General features: G+C 40.9%; 1 protein-coding gene across 2 annotated transcripts in view; it reads right to left on the reverse strand.

Moving 5' to 3' along the window:
- Window positions 1-22,434, reverse strand: part of LOC143029163 (proteasome activator complex subunit 4-like) — a 200,170-nt gene that overhangs the window by 52,422 nt on the left and 125,314 nt on the right. For both annotated transcript variants that reach the window (XM_076191649.1, XM_076191648.1), the window contains 2 exons: window positions 14,082-14,339; window positions 13,407-13,536 (listed from right to left, as the gene is read on the reverse strand). In XM_076191649.1, coding sequence (XP_076047764.1) covers window positions 13,407-13,536; window positions 14,082-14,339 — 388 coding nt within the window. The remainder of the gene's footprint in view (window positions 1-13,406; window positions 13,537-14,081; window positions 14,340-22,434) is intronic.

Raw genomic sequence — 22,434 nt, forward strand, 5'->3', positions numbered from 1 at the left:
TTCTTGGTTGCCCTCTCATGTTCATTCCTTCCACAACTCTTTTACTAATCTTTCTTCACTCATTCATTCTAGGTGTCCAAACCATCCCAATACTCTTTCATCATTCCTATCTCCCAACTCACTTTCCAACCCCACTCTCCTCCTTACCTCATTTCTCACTCTATCCCTATCATACTTCTCAGGCATTTCATCTCAAACACATTTAAACTCTTCCTCTCATATGTTCCATGTTTCTGCCCTATACAAGCGACCTACTGACCATCTATAGAATCATGAAGGGCATGGAAATACTTGATAGAGAGGACTTGTTAAATTGGGACAAGAGAAACACAAGAGGACATGGAAAAAAAAAGATAGTTATAGAAGAGATCTGAGGAACAGTTTTCCACAGTGTGGTGGGCACTTGGAACAAACTGGACGAAACAATGTTGTGTGCAAAAACTGTACACAACTTTAAGAGCAAACTAGACACTGCAAGATACAATGGCGGGACACCACAAGCTAATCTCCCCTTCCTGTAAGCTACAACTAGGTAAATACTGGGTAAATACAAGCTCCTCTTAGTATCCATTCCCGAATGTCTATTTCTCATTACACTTTTTAACCCCTCAAGGCATTTACTTGCTTCTCTCAATCTACATTCTACTTCCAATCCTCTCATTACCGCCACATTTGCTCCCAATCTAAAGCTATCCACTTCCTCCAATCTCTCCCCCTTAATACTCACTTCCAATTTACTGCCACATTCTCCCCTTGTACATCTCATCACCTTACTTTTACTCACATTTATCTTCAACTTCCTTTTTTCACACACCTTACCAAACTTTGTCACCAACTTCCTTAATCCCTCCTCTGATCCTGCTACAAGCGCAGTGTTGTCAGCAAACAACAACTGGCTTATCTCTCATTTTTTTCAATTTTCTTTAACCATCTCCAATCCCTGGCCCATTACCCTTGCATTTACCTCTCACACCACCACATCTATATATAAATTGAACAACCAAGGTGACATAATACATCCCTGGTGAAGTCCTACCTTTACATCAAACCACTCTCACCATTTCTAATTCTAACACAGGCTCTACTACATACATACATACATATACCAAAGGCTTTTTCTCCCTTACAAGGGAGGTAGCCAAAAAAAACAAAGGCATAATATCCACTCCCATCCACCCCTCTCCCTCCCTCTCATCATGGCTCCTCCTGAATGACAGGTCATCCCTACATCTCACCCACTGCCTTGGGTCAGAAGCAGTGTAGAAAGATACAACACATCCACAGCAAGGTTATTTCATTAAATCAGCGACTCCCTCTCTCCATCCCCTTTTGCAGAAATGGAGAAGACAGGGAGGAAGAGAGGAGCTTGAATGTGTTTGAGATGAGGTGTCTGAGAAGTATGATAGGGGTTAGGCTGGATAGCATGAGAAACAGAGGTGAGGAGGAGAATGGGTGGGTGGAAAGGGAGTTGGGAGATAGGGTTGATGAAAGAGTATTGGGATGGTTTGGACACATGGAAAGAATGAGTGAGGAAAGATTAGTAAAAGAAGTGTCAAAGGCAGAGGTGGAAGGATTGAACATGAGGGGGTGACCTAGGGTGAGATGGATGGATGGGGTGAAAGGGGCATTGGGAAAAAGGGGAATGTCTGTTGAGGAAGGGAGAGGACAGAAGATTGGGGTGAATGGAGAAAGGTTATGTATGGCTGATGCTGTGATGCATGTGGGGGAGTGGGTTGGGGGTGGATGTGAGGGAGTATGTATGAAAAATAAACTGACACAGCCCAAAACTATTTCTCCCCATCTTCTCTACTTCTGCATGAGGGAACGGAGAGGGGGGGTTGCCAATTTAATGAGGCGGCCTTGTGACACTGCTTCTGACCCAGGGCAATGGGCAAGATGTAGGGATGACCAGTCATCCAGGAGCCAAGAAAAGAGGGAGGGGGGTGGATGGGGTTGGAGTGTGTGGGGATGGAATGGGTGAGTGTGGTTTTTATGTCTTTGTTTTTTGGCTACCTCTCTTGTAAGGGGGGAAAAGCCTTTGGTATATGTGTATATAGTAGAGCTTGTGTTAGAATTAGAAATGGAGAGAGCAAGTGGTTTGAGGCAAAGTGGGACTCCACCAGGGATATGTTATGTCACATTGGCTGTTCAAGTTATACATGGATAGGGTGGTGCAAGACATAAACACAAGGGTAATGGGTCGAGGATTGGAGATGGTTAAAGATAATGGAGAAAAGTGGAGATAAGCCAGTTGTTGCTTGCTGATGACACTGCTTGTGGCAGGATCAGAAGAGGGATTAAGAAAGTTTGTGACAGATTTGGGAAGGTGTGTGAATGAAGGAAATTGAAGATAAATGTGGGTAAAAGTAAGGTGATGAGATGTACATGGGAAGAATGTGGCAGTAAACTGGAAGTGAGTATTAAGGGAGAGAGACTGGAGTAAGGTGATAGTTTTAGATACTTGGGTGTGAATATGGTGGTAAAGGTGGAGTGGAGGTAGAGGTATAATGTAGATTGAGAGGCAAGTAAATGCCTTGGAGGATTAAAAAGTGTAATGTGAAATAAACATTTGGGAATGGATGATAAAAGGAGATTGTATGAAGGAGTGATTGTGCCAACAGCACTATATGGGGCAGAAACATGGAACATATGAAAGAAGAGAGGATTTTGAATGTGTTTGAGATGAAATGCCTGAGAAGTATGATAGGGGTCTTTGGATGGATACAGTGAGAAAGAAGGTGAGGAGGTGACACATGGAAAGAATGAGTGAAGAAAAATGAGTAAATGAGGTGTGGAAGGCAGAGGTGGAAAGAGTGAACATGAGGGGGCAACCAAGGAGGTAATGGATGGATGGGGTTAAATGGAGATAAAGAAGGGAATGTTAAGGAAGGAGGGGAGAAGACAGAAGATAGGGGTGAGTGGAGAATGGTTGTGTACGGATGATGCTGTGATGCATAGAAGGGAGTGGGTGGGGGATGTGGAAGGATGGGGGAAGTACATATGAATGATATTTTGATGAATCCCTAACAGATTTCTCCCCATCTTCTCTTTTTCTGCATGAGGGGAAGGAGGGGGGGGGGTGCTGATTAAATGAAGCAGCCTTGCTGTGGATGTGGTGTGTCTTGCTACATTGCTTCTGACCCAGGGCAGTGGGCAAGATGTAGGGATAACCCACTATCCAGGAGGTGACAAGATATAAGGGAGAGAGGGGGGGTGAATGGGTTTGGAGTATGTGGGGATGGAATGGGTGGGAATGGATTTTATGCCATTGTTTTTTGACTACCTCCCTTGTAAAGGTAAAAAAGCCATTGGTATTTACCTAGTTGTATCTTATGGGAAGGGGAGCTATGCTCGTAAAGTCCCGTCTTTGTATTTCAGTGTCTAGTTTGCTCTTAAACTCATGTGTAGTTTTTACACACACTATTGTTTTATCCAGTTTGTTTCAGACATCCACCACTCTGTGTGGAAAACTGTTTTGTTTTTTCAGGTCTCTTCTATAACTGTCTTTGAGTTATCATGTCCCCTTGTATTTCTCTTATCCTAACTTTGTAAGTCCTCTCTGTCAAGGACTTCTGTGCCTTTCATAATTCTGAAAATGGTCAGTAGGTCATCTCTTTCTCTTCTTTGTTCCATACATACATACATATACCAAGGCTTTTTTCCCCCTTACAAGGGAGGTAGCCAGAAAGGGAAAGGCATAAAAACACTCCCACCCATTTCATCCCTAAATACACTCCACACCCCTCCCACCCTCCCTCTCATCTGAGCACCTCCTGGATGACGGGTCATCCCTGCACCCTGCCCACCGCCCTGGGTCAGAAGCAGTGTCGCAAGACACAGTACATCCACAGCAAGGCCGCTTCATTTAATCGGCGACCCCCCCTCTCCGTCCCCCTTTGCATATAAGGCGAGGACGGGGAGAAATCCCTTCGGGCTGCGTCAAAATTCACTCACACATACTACCCCCCCCCCCGCCCATTCCTCCTCATGCAGTCACAACTTCATCCATATACAACCATTCTCCACTCACCTCTGTCTTCCGTCCTCTCCCTTCCTTCCTCAACAGACATTCCCCTCTTCCCCAAAGCCCCCTTCACCCCATCCATCCACCTCATCCTAGGACGTCCCCTCATGTTCACTCCCTCCACATCTGCCTTCCATACCTCTTTTACTAGTCTTTCTTCACTCATTCTTTCCATGTGTCCAAACCATCCTAATACTCTTTCATCAACCCTATCTCCCAAATCCTTTTTCACCCCTGTTCTCCTCCTCACCTCCTCATTTCTCACTCTATCCAGCCTAGTAACCCCCATCATACTTCTCAGACACCTCATCTCAAACTCCTTCTCTCTTCTTCTCTTATGTTCCACGTTTCTGCCCCATACAGTACTGTTGGCACAATCACTCATTCATACAGTCTCCTCTTCGCATCCATTCCCAAATGTCTATTCCTCATTACACTCTTTAAACCACCAAGGCATTTACTCGCTTCTCTCAATCTACATTCTACCTCCACCTTTTCCTGCTACACTTGCACCCAAGTATCTAAAACTATCCACTTCCTCCAGTCGCTCTCCCTTAATGTTCACTTCCAGTCTACTGCCACTTTCACCCCTTGTACATCTCATCACCTTACTTTTACCCACATTTATCTTTAGCTTTCTTCTATCACATACTCTCCCAAACTCTGCCACCAACTTCCTCAATCCCTCCTCTGACCCTGCCACAAGCGCAGTGTCGTCCGCAAACAACAGCTGGCTCACCTCCCACTTTTCTTCATTTTCTCTAACCATCTCCAATCCCTGACCCACTACCCTAGCATTCACCTCTCGCACCCCACCCCATCCATGTATAAGTTGAACAGCCAGGGCGACATAACGCACCCTTGACGAAGTCCCACCTTTACTTCAAACCACTCACTCTCTCCATTTCTAATCCTGACACATGCTCTACTACTCTCATAAAAACTCTTGACAGCTCCCAAAAGCTTTCCTCCTATCCCATAAATCTGCATAACCTCCCACAGTGCCTTTCTGTCTACCCTATCATAAGCCTTTTCCAGATCCATAAAAGTCCAAAAAACATCCTTCCCCTTTCCTATAGCTTTCTCACATATCTGTCTTACCACAAAGATCTGATCTACACAACCTCTACCTGTCCTAAATCCACACTGTTCCTCACCAATTACTCCTTCTGTTCCTCTCCTAATCCTCTCAATTAAGATCCTCCCATAAGCCTTCCCTACTACACTTAACAGGCTAATCCCTCTGAAACTACTACATTCACACTTGTCCCCTTTTCCCTTGTAAAGTGGAACTATACAGGCACTTCTCCAGTCCTCCGGTACCCCACCCTCTCTCCAGCAAACATTAAACAACCTCACCAACCAGTCCACCATCACTGAACCTCCCTTTTTCAGACATTCTGCATGGCATCCATCCAGACCAGGTGCCTTACCTGCTTTCATCATCTTTACAACTGCCTTTACCTCATCCTTTCTTATTACTCCTCCATTCTCCTCACTCATATCACTCATTTTCTTCGCATTTCCCACTGCAGCTATCTTTCCTTCCCTATCCTCCTTCACATTTAGCAACTCCCTAAAATATTCTGCCCATCTTCCCCTCACTGCCATCTCTTCCATTATCATCTCTCCATCTGTACCTTTTACCTTTTCTTCCCTACTTGATTCGCCTCCTCTTCCTCTCTTAATTTCTTTCCAAAACATCTCTTTATTACTTTCAAAATTTTCTGTCATACTCCTACCCCATTTCACATCTGCTCTCCTCTTTGCCTCCTTTACCTTTTGCTTTACTTCTCTTTTCTTTTCTTTGTACATCTCATATGACTCCCCCGTCCTCTTTTGTAACCAATCTGTGAATGCTCGCTTCTTCTCTTCTACAACCTTCTTTGTTTCCTCATCCCACCATTCACTACCCTTTTCTCTATTTCCTCCTGTCCTTCTTGTTCCACACACCATCCTTGCACACTTTAAGACTCCCTCCTTGAACCATCCCCATTCCTCCTCCACACCCTTCTCTGCTCTATCCTTTACTCCCTCCCACTCCTCCTTCAGCACTCTAAGAACCTCCCTACCTTTTGTCCCTTTCCTCTTTCTCCATCTATCCTGCACTCTCAGCTTACCTTCCACCAAAAAATAATCTGATATTCCCCCACCCTCTCCCCTTAGCACATGTACATCCTTAACTCTTCCTATCATAATCCTATTTACCACTACATAATCCATTAGCGCTCTATCTACCACCCTTCCCTCCACCACCCTCTCCCATGTGTACTTATGCTTGACTTTCTTCCGAAACACTGTATTTGCTATCATCAACTCTCTTTCTAGACACATTTCCACCATCAACTCTCCACTACGATTCTTTCCTGGAACTCCACACTTCCCAACCACTCCATCGATTGGACCATTTCCCACCCTAGCATTAAGGTCTCCCAGTACTATTACATTGACATTTCTTCCTAAACCCTCTATGCACTCATTTAAATCTATCCAAAAGGCCTCCCTTTCTTCCACGCTCTTCTCACTGCCAGGCCCATATGCACTTACAAAGACCCACATCTCCTTTCCCAGTTTCACCTTCATCCACATTATCCTTGAGGAAACCTCCTTCCACTCCACTACACATTTACCTAACTCCTCACTTACTAGAATAGCCACCCCTTCCCTCCCTCGCCCTCTCTTCACTCCTGATAACCTCCCACTTACACTCCCAAACTTACACTCACCCTTCCCTTTCAACTTAGTTTCACTCAAAGCCAACACATCCATCTTTCTTCTCACAAACATACTACCTATCTCTTCCCTTTTACTCTCATCTGTACCACATCCACGCACATTAAAAGACCCAAACCTTAGGGTGCTGGCCTAAGTCAGTAATCTAAATTTAGCCAGCCTCCCCTCATTTGACAGGTTTGAAAGTTTTGGGGCCATTTTCGTGGCTGCTCTCTGGATTCGTTTAATTTTCTTTATATTCTTTTTGGTGGGTCACCGTAGTGTGTCATTCTCCAATCTATGCCTTACTAGTGTGACTAGTATTTTTAACAGCTGCCTTTGCTTCATCTTTCCTTATTTCTTCTCCATTTTCCTTACTCATCACAGTCATTTCCTTAGCGCTTCTCACTGCAACTACCTTTCCCTCCCTATCCTCCTTCACATTTAGCAACTCCCTAAAATACTCTGCCCATCTTCCTCTTACTGCCTTCTCTTCCATTATCATCTCTCCATCTGCACCTTGTACCTTTTCTCTACTTGATTTGCCTCCTCTTCCTCTCTTAATTTTTTTCCAAAACATTTTTTATTACTTTCAAAATTTTCTGTCATACTCTTACCCCATTTCACATCTGCTCTCCTCTTTGCCTCCTTTATCTTATGCTTTACTTCTCTTTACTTTGTACCTCTCATATGACTCCCTTCATCTGGTACTCATAAAAAAAAACTCATTTTTTTCAGTCTCCGTTCTTCTCTCGTTTTTTTCATTTGCTTAATTTCTAAGGCACCTGGTCTTGATGGATGCCTTGCAGAATGTCTAAAAAAAGGAGGTATAGTGATGGTGGACTGGCTGGTGATGTTGTTTAATGTTTGTTTGAGAGAGGGTAGAGTGCCAGAGGACTGGAGGAGTGCCTGTATAGTTCCACTTTACAAGGGAAAAGGGGACAAGTGTGAATGTAGAAGTTTCAGAGGGATTAGCTTGTTAAGTGTAGTTGGGAAGGCATATGGGAGGATCTTGATTGAGAGGATTAGGAGAGGAATAGAGGGAGTAATTGGTGAGGAACAGTGTGGATTTAGGACGGGTAGAGGTTGTGTAGATCAGATTTTTGTGGTAAGACAGATATGTGAGAAAGCTATAGGAAAGGGGAAGGATGTTTTTTGGGCTTTTATGGATCTGGAAAAGGCTTACGACAGGGTAGACAGAAAGGCACTGTGGGAGGTTTTGCAGATATATGGGAGAGGAGGAAAGCTTCTAGGAGCTGTCAAGAGTTTTTATGAGGGTAGTAAAGCTTGTGTCAGGATTAGAAATGGAGAGAGTGAGTGGTTTGAGGTAAAGGTGGGACTTCGTCAAGGATGCGTTATGTCACCCTGGCTGTTCAACTTATACATGGATGGGGTAGTGCGAGAAGTAAATGCAAGGGTAGTGGGTCAGGAATTGGAGATGGTTAAAGAAAATGGAGAAAAGTGGGAGGTGAGCCAGCTGTTGTTTGCGGACGACACTGCGCTTGTGGTAGGATCGGAGGAGGGATTGAGGAAGTTGGTGACAGAGTTTGGGAGAGCGTGTGATAGAAGAAAGCTGAAGATAAATGCGGGTAAAAGTACAGTGATGAGATGTACAAGGGGTGAAAGTGGCAGTAAACTGGAAGTGAGTATTAAGGGAGAGCAACTGGAGGAAGTGGATAGTTTTAGATACTTGGGTGCAAATGTGGCAGGAAAAGGTGGAGTGAAGGTGGAGGTAGAATGTAGATTGAGAGAAGCGAGTAAATGCCTTGGTGGATTAAAAAGTGTAATGAGGAATAGACATTTGGGAATGGATGCTAAGAGGAGACTGTATTTACCTAGTTGTAATATATGGGAGGGGAGCTATGCTCGTGGTGACCCGTCTTTGTATCTCTCCGCATCAAGTTTTATCTTAAAATCTTGTATAGTGTTATCACATACTGTTTTGCTGTCTAATTTGTTCCATGTATTTATCGCTCTGTGTGGGAAACTGTTCCTTTTCAAGTTTTTTCTATAACTATCCTTTTTCAATTTTTTTCCGTGTCCTCTTGTTTTACCATTGTCCCACATTAATAGGTCGTTCCTGTCTAAAACTTCCATTCCTTTCATTATTCTGTAGATAGTTAGCAAATCTCCTCTTTCTCTTCTTTGTTCCAGAGTTGGTAGGTTCAATTTGGATAGTCTTTGCTCATATGTTAGTTCGGCGATTGTCAGTGCTAGTTTTGTTGTCGCTCTTTGTAATCTTTCTAGTTTCTTAATATTCTTTTTGGTACTGGGTGTCCAAAGTGATGCTGCGTACTCGTGTTTTGGTCTTATTAGTGTAGTAAGTATTTTCCTTATCATTTCTTCATCCATATAGGTAAATGCCACTTTGATTGCTCTCAATAAGTTGTAGGTTTCTCCGAACATCTTGTTTATATGCTTATCTGGTTTCATGTCCTTTCCAATCATCACTCCAAGATCTTTTTCATAGTTTGTTTTATTTATTTTTTCTTCCCCAATTCTGTAATCTTTTGATATTCTATTTTTACTCTTTCCAAATTCCATTATGCTGCATTTCTTAATATTGAATTTTACTTCCCATTTTTGAGTCCAATTCCATATTGTGTCCAGATCTTGTTGCAATGAGTTGCAGTCCTCTTCCGTTTTTACCTTCTTAAGTAATTTTGCATCATCTGCAAAAAGATTTATATAGCACTCCACGCCTTCATTCATGTCATTAATGTATACAGTGAACATGATCGGTGCCAGTACTGATCCTTGCGGGACCCCGCTTTTTACTTCTTCCCAGTTGGAGAATTTTTCTCTAATTACAACTCTCATTTTCCTCCCAATCAGAGTCTTTCATCCATTCCAATAATTTTCCTCTGATGCCACCTTTTGACTCTATCTTATTTATTAGTTTCCTATGAAGGAGTGATTGTATGTATGAAGGAGTGATTGTGCCAACAGCACTGTATGGAGCAGAAACATGGAACATAAGAGAGGAAGAGAGAAGGAGTTTGAATGTATTTAAGATGAGGTGTCTGAGAAGTATGATGGGGATTACTAGGCTAGATAGAGTGAGAAATGAGGTGAGGAGGAGAACAGGGGTGGAAAGGGAGTTGGGAGATAGGGTTGATGAAAGAGTATTAGGATGGTTTGGACACATGGAAAGAATGAGTGAAGTAAGACTAGTAAAAGTGATATGGAAGGCAGATGTGGAGGGAGTGAACATGAGGGGATGTCCTAGGATGAGGTGGATGGATGGGGTGAAGGGGGCTTTAGGGAAGAGGGGAATGTCTGTTGAGGAAGGACGGGATAGGACAGAAGACAGGGGTGAATGGAGAATAGTTGTATATGAATGATATTGTGATGCATGAGGTGGAATGGGCAGGGGGATGGGGGGTGAGGTAGTATGTGTGAGCAAAATTTGATGCAGCCCGAAGGGACTTCTCCCTGTCTTCTCCTTTTATGCATGGGAGGGGACACAGAGGGGGGGTCACTGATATAACAAAGCAGCCTTACTGTGGATGTGCTGTGTCTTGCAACACTGCTTCTGACCCATGGCAGTGGACAAGGTGCAGGGATGACCCGTCATCCAGGAGGTGCTAAGATAGGAGGGAGGGTGGAGGGGTGTGGAGTGTATTTAGGGATGGAATGGGTGGGAGTGATTTAATGCCTTTTCCTTTTTGGCTACCTCCCTTGTAAGGGGGAGAAAGCCTTGGTATATGTATGTATGTCATTTCTAAGTGCCTTTCTTTCTCTATTTCCTCATTGCTCATTTCTTTTTTATCCATACATTTATTTTTGTAAATGCATATGGGCCTGGTAGTGAGAAGTGTGTAGAGGAAAGGGAGACATTTTGGTTGGATTTAAATAAGTGCATAGAGGAATTAGGGAGAAATGTCAATGTAATGGTAATGGGGATATTGTAATACTAGGGTAGGAAATGAACCAATAGACTGTGTGGTTGGGAAGTGTGGAGTTCCAGGATAAAATCGTAGTGTAGAGAGTTGATGATAGCAAATGTAGTGTTAAGGAAGAAATTCAAGCATGGGAGAGGGTGATGAATGGAAGGGTTGTAGATAAGAGATTTAATGGACTATATAGTGGTAACCAGGAGTATAGTAGGGAGAGTTAAGGATGTACATGTTCTAAAGGGAGAGAATGGAGGAATATCAGATAATTTTTGGAAGTAAGTTGAGAGTGGAGGATAGATAGAGAAAGAGGAAAAAGACAGAAGGTAGGGAGGTGCTTAAAGACAGAAGGTAGGGAGGTGCTTAAAGTGATCTGCTTAAATGAGAAAGAAAAGGAGTATATGAAGCGGCTGAGAGAGGAGTGGGAAGGAGTGAAGGATAGAGTAGAACTAGGAGTGGAGGAGGAATGGGGATGGTTCAATGAGGGAGTAACAAGGTGTGCAAAGATGGTGTATGGAACAAGGAGGATGGAAGGAAATAGATGGAAGGGTAGTGAATGGTGGGATGAGGAAGCAAAGAAGGTTGTAGAAGAGAAGCAAGCTTTCACAGATTGGTTACAAAAGAGGATGACTCATATGAGAGGTACAAAGAAAAGAGAAGTATAACATAAAATAAGGGAGGCAAAGAGGGCAGAGGTGAAATGGGGTAAGAGTATGACAGAAAATTTTGAAAGTAACAAAAAATGTTTTTGAATGAAATTAAGAAGGGAAGCAGAGGCGAATCAAGTAGAAAAGAAAAGGTAAAAGGTGCAGATGGAGAGATGATAATGGATGAGAAGGCAGTAAAATATTCAAATTTTTAAAATAGATACGGGGCTCACTGTGGATGATTCTATGACTCTTTATTTCTATGATATTTCTGTTAGAAAAGCCCCATTTTTGATGTATGCCACCCCCTCCCTCTTCACAATTTTGGGAGTGGGAGCCTAAGAGCTGGGAATTAGGGGGTTTTGGGTGGGGAAGTAAAAGATGAGTAGGTAATTCTAATATAACCAACAAAACCAAACCTAACCTAGCCAACTCAATTCCACACATGCATAACCTAACATTATAGCCACCATGTTCAAAGTAAAGGCAGGAGTCATGGCCTCACAGGATAAATGTTGATTGGCAGTCCGTGACACTCATGGTAACATATGATTGCTAGAAAGTACATACATACATATACCAAAGGCTTTTTCCCCTTTACACGGGGGGTAGCCAAAAAGAAAAAGGCATAGAAACCACTCCCATCCATTCCATTTCCTATGTATTCCACTCCCCTCTACCCTCCTCCCTCCCTCTTATCTTGGCACTTCCTGGTAAACATATAATTGGCTAGAAAGTAAATAGGCATAACTTGAAAATATACCATTGCCTATGGAAATGCCATAGAATAAATTAATAATCATGGCTTTATAATTGAATTTGGTGTGGGTGTAATACTGGATATTCTTATGCACTTATCAGTTGAGTTACTTGAAACTAAAAAGAAAAAAAAAAAAATCCAAGATCTAGTAGAAAATTTCAAGCAGTGGCAACACTGACTGAGAGCAGACAGAAGTAAGCTAGCCATGAGTCACAAGGAGATGCTCCTTGTGACTCATGACTAGCTAGGTAGAAAGGAGCCTTCGCGTCAGGCATTCAAATCACGAAACATTGCTCGTTTTTTAAATTTTGCTCATTATGTGAATCATTTGTTGTGTGGAGCTTGTTAAGCAAGGTTTGACTGTACATCTACAGCAAGGTCACTTCATTTAATCAGCAGTCCCCACCCCTTCTGTCCCCTCTTGCAGAAAATGAGAAGACGGAGAAATCCCTTCAGGCTGCGTCAAATTATTATAATAATTATTTCCACACAAGTACTACATACCACCTTATCCCTCCCATGCATAACAGTATCATCCATACACATTCTGCACTCACCCCTTTCTCTTGCCTTCTCCATTGCTCGAAAGACATTCCTCTCTTGTTCAATGCTCCCTTCACTCCTTCTATCCATCTCATCCTGTCATCCCCTCAAGTTCGCTCCCTCCACTTCTGCCTTCCACACCTCTTTTACCAATCTTTTATCAGCTCTATCTGCCATCTCCTTTCCACTCCTGCTTGCCCCCTCACCTTGTTTCTCTCTCTATCCAACCTAGTAACCCCTACCATACTTCAGACATTTTATTTCAAGCACATACAATGCTATTGGCACAATCACCCTTTCATACAATCTCCTCTTTGCATCCATTCCCAGTTGCCTATTTCTCATAATACTTTTTAATCCCCTAAGGCATTTACTTGCTTCTCTCAATCTACAATTTACCTCCACCTCCACACCTCCCTTTCCTCCCACTGTCTAAAAGGAGAGAGGCTGAAGGAAGTGGATAGCTTTAGGTATTTGGGGTCACATGTGATAGGAACATGATGAAGCACTTCATGGATTTTGCTGAGGCAAACAACAAATGAATGAAGTCAGCTGTGAGGCAACTTTAGTTAGAACTTAACCTACTTGAACCCACACCTTGTTTCTGTACACATGTTCTACAGAATAAAACTGCCTAGTCTTTATCATAACAAAAAACAATGAAGTGCATCACTATGGAAGACATTTTTTTTTACTATGTACAGATATCAGTAATATTACAATTAGAAATATAGTATCTTGTAAATTATTTAGAAAACTACATAACCTATCATGGCAAAATCAATATATACACAGATAAGACATTACAATTAAACCCTTCTCACCTTTAAATTGCTCATGAGTTACACTAGGATCATGTTTCAGTAAATCTACCAAGCCTGGTAGGATCATTTTATAGGAATAGGGAAAGCTGCGGAAGACCATGTTCATGACAACCTGTGCCTTGCTTCTTACCTGAATATGAATAGAAAAACATTAACAAACAAGCTGAAAGTAAATGTGGGCAAAAGTAATGTGAAGAGATGTACAAGGGGAAAGGATGGCAGTAAGTTGGAGTTAAATCTGCTGGAGTTGAGCCATGGATAATGTTTGGGTTGGCAAAATGTGATCAAAATTGTGCATGCACAGGTATCCAGGTATGAGATAAGAGGACACCATGTGAGGCCTACTAATTCTAAGATCCTGCTCTTAATCTAAGTCAATGTAGCCAAACCTTCTATATTTATATTTTATTCTCTACACTCATGTGATGTATATGCATTCACCTAGCAGCCTGGGAGCACATCAACAACCACATCTGTTACAAGCACTATTCAATATATATTACTTACAAAGTAATTTCTTTTCATACTTGTACTACTTTTCCTTTATCTGTGTGTCCATACAATTTTCTTAATGAATACTGGAGGAAACAAATCTTGATCTTATATCTCCTATAGGCATACCACAGTCGAAAACAAAGGAAAAGCATTTCTACAAAAACAAGATATTTTCCATACCTCACTGTATTGACTTGTTGCCAATTCAAACAAACTATGAAGAATGTCTTCGTGTGTCTTCATGAAATGAAGTGTACTTCCTTCTAATACTCTACTCATATGCTGTAATGCTGTACGTTCAATTAAGACTGCACGTATATGTTGCTTGCTGCGTATAAGACCATTGGCCATTGCTCGTTTTACACTTTGAAAACTCTTCCATCTACCATCAAATTCTTCTTTGACCACTCCTCGGAAAAAGAGCAGCCCCTGGTAGATCTAGAAAAATAGGGATTGTGGATGTGAATTCATCCGTAATGAAAACCTGACGCAATTATTCATGCAATAAATGTGTGAGATATATCAAGTAAAATATGGTTTGTGAGAAATTAGCCTAATGCATATAAGTACATAATACACACACACACACACACACACAATATCAATATATCAAACTAAGAAATGCATATGTAAAAATATGCAGGGAAGAAAAGAGAAACTATGAAAAAGACAATAGACAAATGCAAGGACCAACCTAAACTATTCTACAGGTATGTGAATGGTAAATTAAAAGATAAACAAGAAATAGTGAAACTGCGTTAAGGGAATGATGAATATATAGAAGATGTAGAAAGGTCCAAATGGAATTGCAAATTGGATATTAAAAGAATGTATAGATGAACTAATGGACAAAATACATAAGATAATTGATTACTCACTCAAAGAAGGAAAGGTACCACATGATTGGAAAAATGCAAATATTGTACCAATATATAAAGGGGGAGATAAAAAAGATCCAACAAACTATAGCTAAAACACCGGTGTGTGAAAAAATGATCAAAAGTAGATGTATTAAACATCTGGAAGAAAATAATATACTTTATCCAAAACAATTTTACTTTAGACATGGAAGATCAAGTGCCACTAACTTTATATGCTTTTACTCCATACTAATAGAAATAATGCAAGAAAATGATGGATGGGCAGATTGTGCTTTTCTAGATTTACAAAAGGCATTTGATAAAGTGATGATGATATGGTTTAACGTCACACACTCCCCCCTATCGGGAGGCTAGCACGGTGCCCCTCACAGAGGGCTTTGTAGCACACAAAAAGCTACTAAGAAAACTTGAAATAATAGGAGGTGTACAAGGAAAGCTATTGAAATGGATGGAAGATTTCTTGAACAGGAGAAAAATGTGGGTGGTACTTAGATACAAGAACTCAACCTGGGAAGAAATGATAAGTGGAGTCCCACAAGGTTCTGTATTAGCTCTGATAATGTTTGCTATATATATGACATGGATGAAGGTGTAGAATGTTATATGAACTTTTTGCAGATGACGCAAAACTTCTAAAGAAAGTAAATACAGAAAAAGACTGTGAATCACTACAGAGAGACCTGGATAAAGTCTGGGAATTGAGTCAAAAGTGGGAATTGAACTTCAACATCAAGAAATGTAGTATAATGGAGCTTGGAAAAAGTGAAAATAGAATATCAAAGCAATATAAAATTGGTACAAAGGAAGTAAAATAAAAAAATTAGCTCTGAAAAGGACCTAGGAGTAATTATTAACAAAGGCATGTAACCAGACAAGCATATTAACAAAATAGTCAGAGAAACCTTCAATTTACTAATATCAATAAAAGTGGCTTTTGACTACTTGGATGAGGTAATGGTAAAGAAAATATTAGTCATAATAAGACCAAGATTGGAGTACCCTGTGACACTATGGACACCCAGCACAAAAAAGAATATAAAGAAATTAGAAAAAATCCAAAGGGTTACAACAGATGGCACCAACACTTTCTAAATTGACATATGAAGAAAGATTGTCCAAACTGGTATTACCAACCCTGGAACAAAAAAGAGAAAGGGATCTACTGGCCATATACAGAATTATGAAAGGGATGGAAGTCCTTGACAAAGAAGATTTATTAAAGTGGGATAAAAGAAAAAAAAAGAGGACATGAAAAGAAACTTAAAAAGGATAGTTATAGAAGAGATCTGAAAAAGAATAGTTTCCCACACAGAGTGGTAGATGTCTGAAACAAACTGGATGAAGCGACAGTGTTTGCAAAAACTATACAAGAATTTAAGAACAAACTAGATGCTGAAATATATAAAGGCAGGTCACTACGAGCATAGCTTCCTTCCCATATAATACTAGATAAACTAGTAAAATACACATGCATGCATGCATGCATGCACAAACACACACACACACACACACACACACACACACACCTGCACTTGCAAACCTATCATACGAAGAGAGATTGGCTAAACTGGAGTTACCGACACTGGAGCAAAGAAGAGAGAGAGGTGACCTATTGACCATCTACAGAATCATGAAAGGCACAGAGGTACTCGATAGTGAGAACTTACTTAACTGGGACAAAAGAAACACAAGAGGACATGGAAAGAAAATAAAAAAACATAGCTATAGAAGAGAACTGAAGAAAAACAGTTTTCCTCATAGAGTTTTGGACACTTGGAACAAACTGGACAATGAAATAGTATGCGCAAAAACCATTCATGAGTTTAAAAACAAACTAGACACTGCAAGATACAAAGGCGGGACAACACGAGCATAGCTCCCCTTCCCGCAAAATACAACTAGGTAAATACAACTAGGTAAATACACACAAAAAGTGTCATTTGCATACTTGGATGAAGACATGATAAAAAAAATACTGGTTACATTGATAAGGCCTAGACTAGAGTATGTGGCGACATTGTGGTCACCCAGTACCAAAAAGAATATAAAGAAAACAGAAAGAATACAGAGAGCAGCAACAAAAATGGCACCTGCACTTGCAAACCTATATGAGGAGAGATTGGCTAAACTGGAGTTACCAACGCTGGAGCAAAGAAGAGAGGTGACCGACTGACCATCTACAGAATCATGAAAGGCACAGAGATACTCGATAGAGAGGACTTACTAAACTGGGACAAGAGAAACACAAGAGGACATGGAAAGAAAATAAAAAAAAACCATAGCAACAGAAGAGAACTGAAGAAAAACAGTTTTCCACATAGAGTAGTGGACACTTGGAACAAACTGGATAATGAAATAGTATGCAAAAAAAACATTCATGAGTTTAAAAGCAAACTAGACACTGCGAGATACAATGGCGGGACACCACGAGCATAGCTCCCCTTCCCACAAAATACAACTAGGTAAATACACACACACAAATGTAGAGAGATACAATAACAGGTCATAACGAGCATAGCTCCAGGCCAGTAAAATACAACTACGTAAATACAACTAGGTAAATACATACACACACACACACACACACACACACACACACACACACACAAACCTAAGAAAAGCTAACAAAGAGAACAATAGGGAGATAGACGAGTTGAAAAGGGAATTAAAACAGCTTAAGGGTGATAATGCGAGGTTGAAAAGTGAGGACAATAGTAGGAACTAGGTAAATACACACACACACAAACCTAAGAAAAGCTAATGAAGAGAACAATAGGGAGATAGAAGAGCTGAAAAGGGAATTAAAACAGCTTAAGGGTGATAATGAGAGGTTGAAAAGTGAGATAATAGTAGGAATGAGGGTCTGAAATGAGAAATTAGAAGTCAAATGAAGGAAGTGACTGAAAAGGTGGAAGAAAAAATCAAGGAGAATGACCTACAGGAAATAAAAAAACAGTGGAAAATTGAACAGGAAAGTCAAGAAATATCCCTAAAGAAAATAATGGAACAACAAGTAATAGATAATACCAAAGAAACTGTAATTCAGATTATTAAAGAGAAAAGTAACCTAGTTAGGGACACAGTGAATAGAAAAATGAGTATAGTAATCTATGGCATTAAAGAAAAGCACAATGTACCAAGATATCAGAGGGAAAAGGAAGAAAAAGAGATTGCCAAAGAAATACTAAAAGAGTTACAAACAGATGAGTTAGGCTGGGACTGAGAAATCAAGGAAACCCATAGAATGAGCAGGTACTCTAAAGATAAACAGTATAGACAACTAAAAGTTCAACTTAGATCGCAATCAAGCGCAGAAGAAATATTATCTAGAACAATAAGATTAGCAAATAGCGAACAGTACAAAAATATATGGATAAAAAAATAAATGAGTGAGGAAGAAAAAGAAAGAAAAAGAACTTAGGAATGAGAATAGAACTGAAAAAGAAAAGGAGTTTTTTTGGAGAGTGATAGACATGAGGCTGAGAAAAAGATATTTAGGGAAAATGGAAACAAAGAAGACAGAAGGGGAGGAGGAGAAAAGAAACTAAAAATAGCTTATACAAATATAGATGGAATAATCTCAGGAATAAACGAATTAAATGATTATCTAGTCTTAGAAGAATCAGACATAATGGGAATTGTAGAAACCAAATTAAAGTACACCCTAACACCCCACACTGTGGGACAAGGTGTATACAACTGTTGGACAAAGAATAGAAAGAACAAACAGGGCAGAGGAGTTCTAATATTGACCAAGAAAGATTTGATTGTAACTAAAATAACTGAAGGAAAAAACAATGTAGAATCAATTACAGTACAAGTCGAAGGTAAGCAAATGAAGAAAAGAAAATTTGCAGTGGTATATGTACCTCCTAAAACACAAGGGATCATTCCGAGTTACTAGAAGATACAAAAGATCAATTAATTGAAACACTGAAAGATGGAGGAAATACAGTAATTATGGGTGACTTTAATTCAAAAGAAATATGCTGGGAAGAAATGACAGTGAACGGGGGAGAGAAACACTGGGGCAATGTACTCCTTGACTTGACCATTGAATACACAATGACCCAGTGGATTAGAGAAAATACTAGATACAGAGGAAATGAAGAACAATCAAAATTGGACTTAATACTTACGACAGAAACTGAGATTATTGAAAAAATTGATTATAAAACGCCGATAGGAAAAAGTGACCACATACTAATAGAAATGGAATTGAATGAACAAATGGACCAAAGCAAAAATGATAAACATAGAATAGGAAGACCTATGTATAACAAAACAAACTTTGAGAAACTTGAAACATTCTTTCGCAATGCAAACTGGGAAAAATTCCAAAACGAAGATACAGGGATAGAAGAAAAATGGAACATATTAAAAGAAATTTATAATGAAGGAATGAACAAATATGTACCACAACAAAAAATGGAAAAGGCATACATAAAGAGCTGGTACAACAAAGAATGTAGTGAAGCTAAGGAAAAAAGAGACAAAGCTTGGAAAAAGTGGAAAAGAGATAAGAAACAAAGCAAATGGCAAACGTACATCAAACTAAGAAACGAATATGTAAAAATACGCAGATGAAAAGAGGAATTATGAAAAAAAGATAATAGACAAATGTAAGGAAGAACCCAAACTATTTTACAAATATGTAAATGGAAAACTGAAAAACAAACAAGAAATAGAAAAACTGCGCCAAGATAAAAAGGAATATACAGAAGAACTGGAAATGGCTGAAATTATGAACCACTTCAGATCAGTATTCACAATAGAAAACTCGCCTAACAGTGTAGATAGAGAGAATTATCCCCAGCAATGAAAGAAATAAACGTAACAAAAAAAGAAATCAGTGATCAAATTAAAACCCTTTATGTCAGAAAATTACATGGCCCAGACGGAATTGCAAACTGGATACTGAAGGAATGTATGGAGGAATTAACTGACAAAATATATACATACACACTTACATATACCAAGGCTTCTTCCCCCTTACCAGGGAGGTAGCCAAAAAGGACAAGGCACAAAAACATTCCCACCCATTCCATCCCTGAATACACTCCACACCCCTCCACCCTCCCTCCCATCTTAGCACCTCCTAGATGACGGGTCATCCCAGCACCCTGTCCACTGCCCTGGGCCAGAAGCAGTGTCGCAAGACACAGCACATCCACAGCAAGGCCGCTTCATTAATTCGGCGACCCCCCCTCTCCGTACCCCCATATTAAGGAGAGGACGGGGAGAAATCCCTTCGGGCTGCGTCAAAAATTTTTGCTCACACACACTACCTCACCCCCCATTCCCCCGTCCAATCCACCTCATGCATCACAACATTTTCCATATACAACCATTCTCCATTCACCCCTGTCTTCTGTCCTCTCCCGTCCTTCCTCAACAGACATTCCCCTCTTCTCCAAAGCCCCCTTCACCCCATCCATCCATCTCATCCTAGGACGTCCCCTCATGTTCACTCCCTCCACATCTGCCTTCCATACCTCCTTTACTATTCTTTCTTCACTCATTCTTTCCATGTGTCCAAACCATCCTAATACTCTTTTATCCACCCTATCTCCCAGCTCCCTTTCCACCCCTGTTCTCCTCCTCACTTCCTCATTTTTCACTCTATCTAGCCTAGTAACCCCCATCATACTTCTCAGACATTTCATCTCAAACACATTAAACTTCCTTCTCTCTTCTTCTCTTATGTTCCATGTTTCTGCTCCATACAGTGCTGTTGGCACAATCACTCCTTCATACAGTCTCCCCTTAGCATCCATTCCCAGATTCCTATTCCTCATTACACTTTTTAAACCACCAAGGCATTTACTCGCTTCTCTCAATCTACATTCTACCTCCACCTTCACTCCACCCTTTCCTGCCACATTTGCACCCAAATATCTAAAACTATCCACTTCCTCCAGTTGCTCTCCCTTAATGCTCACTTCCAGATTACTGCCACTTTCACCCCTTGTACATCTCATCACCTTACTTTTACCCACATTTACCTTCAGCTTTCTTCTATCACACACTCTCCCAAACTCTGTCACCAGCTTCCTCAATCCCTCCTCCAACCCTGCCACAAGCGCAGTGTCGTCCGCAAACAACAGCTGACTCACCTCCCACTTTTCTCCATTTTCTTTAACCATCTCCAATCCCTCACCCACTACCCTTGCATTCACCTCTCGCACCACCCCATCCATGCATAAGTTGAACAGCCAGGGTGACAAAACGCATCCCTGACGAAGTCCCACCTTTACCTCAAACCACTCACTCTCTCCATTTCTAATCCTGACACACGCTCTACTACTCTCATAAAAACTCTTGACACCTCCCAGAAGCTTTCCTCCTATCCCGTATATCCGCATACCCTCCCACAGTGCCTTTCTGTCTACCCTGTCTTAAGCCTTTTCCAGATCCATAAAGGCCCAGAAAACATCCTTCCCCTTACCTATAGCTTTCTCACATATCTGTCTTACCACAAAAATCTGATCTACATAACCTCTACCCGTCCTAAACCCACACTGTTCCTCACCAATTACTCCCTCTGTTCCTCTCCTGATCCTCTCAATTAAGATCCTCCCATAAGCCTTCCCAACTACACTTAACAAGCTAATCCCTCTGAAACTACTACATTCACACTTGTCCCCCTTTCCCTTGTAAAGTGGAACTATACATGCACTCCTCCAGTCCTCTGGCACTCTACCCTCTCTCCAGCAAACATTAAATAACCTCACCAGCCAGTCCACCATCACTATACCTCCTTTTTTAAGACATTCTGCATGGCATCCATCCAGACCAGGTGCCTTACCTGCTTTCATCATCTTAACTGCTGCCTTCACTTCATCCTTCCTTATTTCTCCTCCATTTTCCTCACTCATCACTCTCATTTTCTTAGCATTTCCCACTGCAGCTATCTTTCCCTCCCTATCCTCCTTCACATTAAGCAACTCCCTAAAATATTCTGCCCATCTTCCCCTTACTGCCTTCTCCTCCATTATCATCTCTCCATCTACACCTTTTACCTTTTCTTCTCTACTTCATTCGCCTCCTCTTCCTCTCTTAATTTCTTTCCAAAACATCTTTTTATTACTTTCAAAGTTTCCTGTCATACTCTTACCCCATTTTACATCCTTTACCTTTTTCTTTACTTCTCTTTTCTTTTCCCTGTACGTCTCATATGACTCCCTCGTCCTACTTTGTAACCAATCTGTGAAAGCTTGCTTCTTCTCTTCTACAACCTTCTTCATTTCCTCATTCCACCATTCACTACCCTTCCTTCTATTTCCTCCTGTCCTTCTTGTTCCACACACCATCCTTGCACACTTTGTGACTCCCTCCTTGAACCATCCCCATTCCTCCTCCACACCTACCTCTACTCTATCCTTCACTTTCTCCCACTCCTCCTTCAGCTTCCTCTTGTACTCCTTCTCCTTTTCCTCTTCATTTAGAGAGTTCACTCTAAGCACCTCCCTATCTTTTGTCCCTTTCCTCTTCCTCCATCTGTCCTCCACGCTCAACTTTCCTTCCACCAGATAATGATCTGATATTCCCCCACCCTCTCCCCTTAGCACATGTACATCCCTAACTCTTCCTATCATAATCCTATTTACCACTACATAGTCCATTAAAGCTCTATCTACCACCTTTCCCTC

Source organism: Oratosquilla oratoria, chromosome 10 (assembly GCF_046742065.1).
Source record: "Oratosquilla oratoria isolate Oo_2021 chromosome 10, ASM4674206v1, whole genome shotgun sequence".
NCBI lineage: Eukaryota > Metazoa > Arthropoda > Malacostraca > Stomatopoda > Squillidae > Oratosquilla > Oratosquilla oratoria.